Here is a 5723-nt window from a genome sequence, read left to right on the forward strand (position 1 = left end):
TGAGAGAAGTCCATAAGGCAGTGTTGACATGGAGAAGGGAGTGAAGCCCACAAAGTGCACACACCCAATCTAAGCCCTAAGGAGGTCTGTTCCCCAAATCCAAGCTGTGTCCCGGCTGGCCACCGCCCAAATATCAGAACCAGTGTTGGTAGGAGATGATGAGAAGGAGAGACAGAGAGAGAGAGAGAGAGAGAGAGAGAGAGAGAGAGAGAGAGAGAGAGAGAGAGAGAGAGAGAGACCCAGTGTGTCGTGGGGGCAAGTGCCTTCTGAAGCCACCAAACAGGGGTGGCCTTTTCCCTGTCCTCCAGCCTCCCCCAATAGATATAGCACGAATTTTTAATGCGTCTTCCTTTCACAGACAACAATACAGGGTTTGAAAGCCCAACACAATTTGGGTTTTGTGCTGGTCCCTCCTCGCGCTCCCTTGGCCCAGCTGGCCATATGGAATCCAGCAAGGAGCCCGTGGATGACAAAGAGACCCACTGACAGGCCCAACAAAACCCCAAGGAGACTTCTGCCTGACTCCGGGATTCACTGCCTGCGATAAGCGGGCTGAATGGTGGTCAGGCGGGGGGAAGGGGGATGTAACAAGCCCCTTCTCCCTCTTCCCCTCTCCCAGTCCCCTGCGAGCCTTTCTCTGTGCCTTCTTAATATGCACGCCTCTAACATCCCTTGGTCCCAGCACTCCCATTGTGCGGTTTTGTGCGGCCCGCTGTAGATTGGGCGAAGATAGACTGCTGAAGCTGCCCCCGAGCCGGGTGCGCTCCCAAGGCACTGGGGTTAGGGCCACACAGGGCTTTGTAGGCACTTTTATTGACTCTTGGGGACCCAAAGACACAGAGCAGCGGGCGCCAGCTCTCTTCTCTGCTTCTCTCCCCGCGAGAGAACATAACATCCAGACTGCAGGACTAGGGGCTGGCCACCGCTGTAAAAACGTGCCCTCTCCGCGTCTATGGGAAATTTAGGAGGCTAGACCTCCTTGTTGCTGACTCTTCCTTTCTGGAGCCCTGGGGCGGGTGGCGGGGGGGGGGGGGGGGCGCTGCAAACATTTTTGGGCTCCTGGAACCTGGTAGAGTCAAAGTCAATCAGGGGTAATTTCTGAGAACCCCCTTATGCATCCCCCAGTGTAATGTTCTGTGGTCAGTACCAGAACAAGCCGGGCCTTTGATCACTCACTACTGCACAACAAACGATTTGGGGGAGAATTCACTGTCCTTTAAACACAGAAAGAAAAACTCCTAAATGTTACCAAGCTACTGTGGAGGAAAAGGGGTGCCCTTTCAGCATTTAGGGAAACTGTTCCTACCACCCATGCTGCATCTAGAGAACCTAGAAACAGATGACCGTCGAGGTTCCGAAAGACACCCGCGCCTCCATGTTCCGAAGACGAGTGCGTGACGCGGGAGTACAGCCTCAGCACGTTCTGGAAGTGTTGCATTGAGTGCTATGGACGCCTGGATTTGGCCACACAGATGTTTGCTTTAGATATTGAATTAAATCATCATATTAGAAGGAGCATGAAAGTCAGCTGGGACTGCTCCCTGGCAGCCTTCTTGCCCCCCCCACCCCGCTCCACACCCCCATTTCCACCCCCACTAAAGGTGGAATTCTGGAGGCAAAGTTTCCAATCCTCAGGAGTCCCACAGCAGAACCCGGGTGTCTGGCGAAAATCGTGAAGCGAAAGAGAAAGAGAGGTAGCCCGCCTTATACCGCGCCCCCCCGCCCGCCCTGCTATCAGCCGGTCTCCAGAGAGACGCTCCCCGGTGCGGTGCGGCAGTGTGAGCCAGCATCCGCTGAGCGACTCTCCCGGCAGTGCGGAGCTCAGAACGCACTCGGCTCCCTGCTGGCAAGAGCGATCGCCCACCTCCGAGAGTCAATCTGCTGGTTCACTTCCCGCACCCTTCGCTGTCCCCCACCCCCGGTCAAGGTCATCCCCGCCCCATGCCCGACTGCTTCAATTTTGAACAGCCCTGCGCGACCAAACGTTAGGAGACGCGGCGCCAGATCCCGCCGGGAGTGAGCAGGCTGGATACCCAGAAAGGAGGGGCCGAAGGGCGCGGGGTGTGTGTGTGTGTGTGTGTGTACGCGCGCGCGCGCGCGCGCACGCCACTTACAGTGATCAACTCCAGTTCCAACTCCCTGGTTCCTCCAGGAGGGTGGGTTGAGGGGGCTTCTCTGCTCCCAGCCCAGGCCCAGGCGCCCTTCTTCACGGTCACCCCCTCACAGCGCACTGCACACCCCGCCGGCCACGGCCCGTGGTACCTGCTCGAGCGCCGCAGACTAGGATGGGGAGGGGGGCGGGGAGCACGAGAAACGCTGGCTAACCCCAAGCCGCCCTCCTTGGGAGCGCGAGGTAAATCAAATGCAACAAAGTGAAACTCATCAAGTGTAGTGGCTTCAACAGCTTCTCAGGCTGAAGGAGCCACTCATCGATTTGGGCGAGCGAGGGGGGCTTCCTCTCTTCGCTCTGGCGTTTCCCAAAGTCACTTTTCCTTCTGAAGTCAGGCTACTGCCACCTCGGGTTAGGAGCGCTTGAAAGGCCCTGGCAGAGCCCAGGCGAGGGTGGGAGGCGCCACGCGCGGGACCCACAGCTCGTGTTCTCCAGGCACAGCGCGTTCCTCCCTCTCCAAGGGTGGCGAGCCTTGCCGCCGAGCTTCACCAGCCCGAGGAAAGCAGCTCGTCCCCGGGCCTGGAAAGGATTTGCCAGTGGAGCGCAGCGGGTGGCCCAGCCTTGCCCCCAGCCTGAGGCCTCAGGGCAGGCACAGGATGACGGTCAGAAAACCCGGAGGGTCAGGCCCTTAGACTTTTTTTTGGACAGGATTTTTATTAAAATTCTTTTTAAAAAATTCGAAAGCTTCCAGCGCCCGACGCTCATGGGGAATCGCAGGGAACTCCTGAGCTCCAAGTTCCAGGGCTCAGAAGCCAGAGGAAGGGGCAGGGGCTTCTTGCCTACACATCGTTTTTCCTCTTTCGTATTTGAGAAATATTTGCACTGAACAAAATTTAAAACGGAAATAAGCGTGTGGGCGACCCAGACATAAACAAAACAAACCACAAAGAAAGGAGTTGGGCTCCTAGGTCCAACAGGCCATCCTGAAGGCCATTTTGGCAACAATCACCACCAATATTTACAACGAAAAGCCAAATCTGCCACCAGTTGTCAGAACGTGTACATGGCCACAAATATTTAGCATTTTCTTATTTAAAAAAGAAAAAAAGGTAGCTATCTTTAAAAGTATCCTCCACTTGCTTTAGAAGAAGACGACTGACAATATTGCTACTCACACAAACATACTTTACAAAATTCACAAAAGGAGGTGATAGGGTGGTGGTGGTTTTTTTTTCTTTTTCTGTCGTTTTCAATGACAATGGTAACGCTAAGACAGTTTGGTCCGCCCAGGGCGAGGCAAAGAAGCTGCACAAACATCCTGTAAACACGGGCTTAGAGTTCTGCCCTCTGCAATGGTTTAAAGAAAGGAGAGCCAGCAGAGCGGGGATCGAATCTGCCATTCCGCCGAGGCTAGCCCACCTCCAGGGAGCTCCGGCGCGGAGTGGAGGGTCAACTCCAGAGCATAACCATCCTCACCACCATCATCCCAATAAGGACCCAGTCCTTCTCGCCGCCGCCGCCAGGGTGGGGCCTGGGCCTGGGGTCTGCAGTCTCCGTGGGCCCTCGCTCACCAAGTCCACTGCTGGGCTTGTACTAGAGGGTGTGCTGGGTACTGGGGGGTGCTGGCCGAGCTGTACTGGGCGTTGTATTGCATGTGCTGCAGTGACTGCGCGCTGTAGGCCGAAAAGGGGATGCCTGCCTGGAAGGTGGCGGCAGCCAGGTCCTGGGCTTTGAGCGCATGACACGGTTTGCCGTCCCTAACCAAGACAGGCACAGCCACGCGGCGCGGCGAGGGCAGGGGCGTCACCTCCATACCTTTCTCCGCCCGAGCACGCTTCATCTTGTAGCGGTGGTTCTGGAACCAGATCTTGACCTGAGTGGGCGTGAGGCGAATAAGACTGGCCAGGTGCTCCCGCTCGGGCGCCGACAGATATCTCTGTTGCCGAAAGCGCCGCTCCAGCTCGTAGGTCTGCGCCTTGGAAAAAAGCACCCTCCGCTTCCGCTTCTTGCCGGCGTCCCCCCCGCCACCTGGGGTCTCCTTGTCATTGTCCGGTGATTCGTCCGCAGAGGGCTCCGGGGATTTGGAGCTCGAGTCCTGGGGGGCCGTGCCAGCCGCCAAACCGTGCACTGGGAGAAAGAGAAGCGCGTCAGGCGCCGTGAGGCCGCATTTTGGCTTGCCCAGACCCTGAGCGCCCAACATCCTTGGCTGTGCGCCCTGGCCTTTGGCTCTGAGAGCTGCCTCGCCTTGCTACCCTCACCGTGACCCTTGTCCTGCTCCACGCCGGCTGAAGCCGTCGGGGTCCCCAAGGCCTAAAAGGAAAGGGGTCCAGGGAGAAAGGCTTGGGGCTGGCGTTTCTGGAGGTTCGCGCAGCGTGGGCACGGAGTTTAGAGGAGAGAAGCATGGAGAACCGCGTCATAGGTCAAGGCTTAAGCGGTTTTCTCTCCCGAGAAAGGTGGGCAAAAAAAAAAAAATTTTTTTTTTAAAGAAAGCCTCTCCCTCACTCCCCATTCCACAATCCCGGCACTGATCGGTTTGGCCATTTAAGGCACTTTGGGCGAGGGTGGCGGGAGGCGTTCGATTTTGCACTCAGGCTTTTTTTTTGGACCCCCCTCTGCACTGCACAACTGTACAAAACACTGACGTAGGGTAAGTTGTTTATACCGGGCCACCTCTAGCCTCTTTAGCCCTGACCCCACCCGGGCCTTGCCCCTGAGCTCCAGGATCTTCTTCAGGGCCAGGGAATTCGGGAACCCTCCACAGCTGGACTGGCCCTTCAGATCCAGTGGTCAACCGGAACCAACCCTTTGGAGCGCCCCTCCTCCCCTTCTTCTAATTCCTTGCATTGGAAAAAAACCCCAAAAAACCTGAGCCTAAGTCTTTTTCCCCAAGGACTAGAGGGTCTTGAGCAGGACAATTGAGTTAGGGCATCCTACCAGAGTGTTCCAACCTTTCCAGGGACCTAGGGTAGGAGGTCCGGGTTTACAGGGCTCTTTTCCCTCCCCCAGTGTGCCGCCCAGGCCATGGCCATAGTAATCCAGGCGGCCGCAGGTCGAAGTTTCGCTACTTACGGGAGTACTGGAGGCCCTCGGTGCTGGCCAGCCAGCGTGTGTATGGGTTGTCGCTGCTGTCGTAGAAGGGATTCTTCAGGGGCAGGCTCGGCACGGCTTCCAGAGTGCCCTGCCCCAGCGGTCCGGCCCTCTTGGCGGGCTCAGGCCCTTCGCTCTCCTCCTCTGGGCCGTCGGCCACCGAGCCTTCCTCGTCATTGGTGTCTGGCAGGTCCAAGATGTCCTTGACCGAAAACCCCGTCTTTGTGTTGGTCAACGACATGGCTCAGTCCTCGCAAAGTTCAGACACTTGATTAATTCGTGAGGTTCCCCAGCCCAGGTGAGCCAAGGGGGTACGGTGGGTGAGAGTGACTGGGGGAAGGGACTTTAATTGTTGGGATTAATAATAATTATTTTAAAAAGTGGAGAGGAGGTGTGGCTGAAACCCAGCACAACGCGTCTGTCTTTTCGGCAGCCACGCGGAAACAGCAAGGGGGCGCGGGGAGACGTGCGCGGCGCCGAGCGCAGCGGGCCCAGAAGTAGTTGGAACTCCAGGCGGGATGTCAAA

General features: G+C 57.0%; 1 protein-coding gene across 1 annotated transcript; it reads right to left on the reverse strand.

Annotated features, from left to right (window-relative positions):
- Window positions 1–3677: 3677 nt before the first annotated feature.
- On the reverse strand, window positions 3678–5438 carry NKX2-2 (NK2 homeobox 2). The gene is made up of 2 exons (XM_075527928.1): window positions 5180–5438; window positions 3678–4237 (listed from the first exon to the last, which is right to left on the reverse strand). Exons 1-2 carry the CDS (start codon window positions 5436–5438, stop codon window positions 3678–3680), a joined length of 819 nt encoding a protein of 272 aa, XP_075384043.1.
- Between the last annotated feature and the right edge of the window lie 285 nt (window positions 5439–5723).

Source organism: Tenrec ecaudatus, chromosome 12 (assembly GCF_050624435.1).
Source record: "Tenrec ecaudatus isolate mTenEca1 chromosome 12, mTenEca1.hap1, whole genome shotgun sequence".
Lineage (NCBI taxonomy): Eukaryota > Metazoa > Chordata > Mammalia > Afrosoricida > Tenrecidae > Tenrec > Tenrec ecaudatus.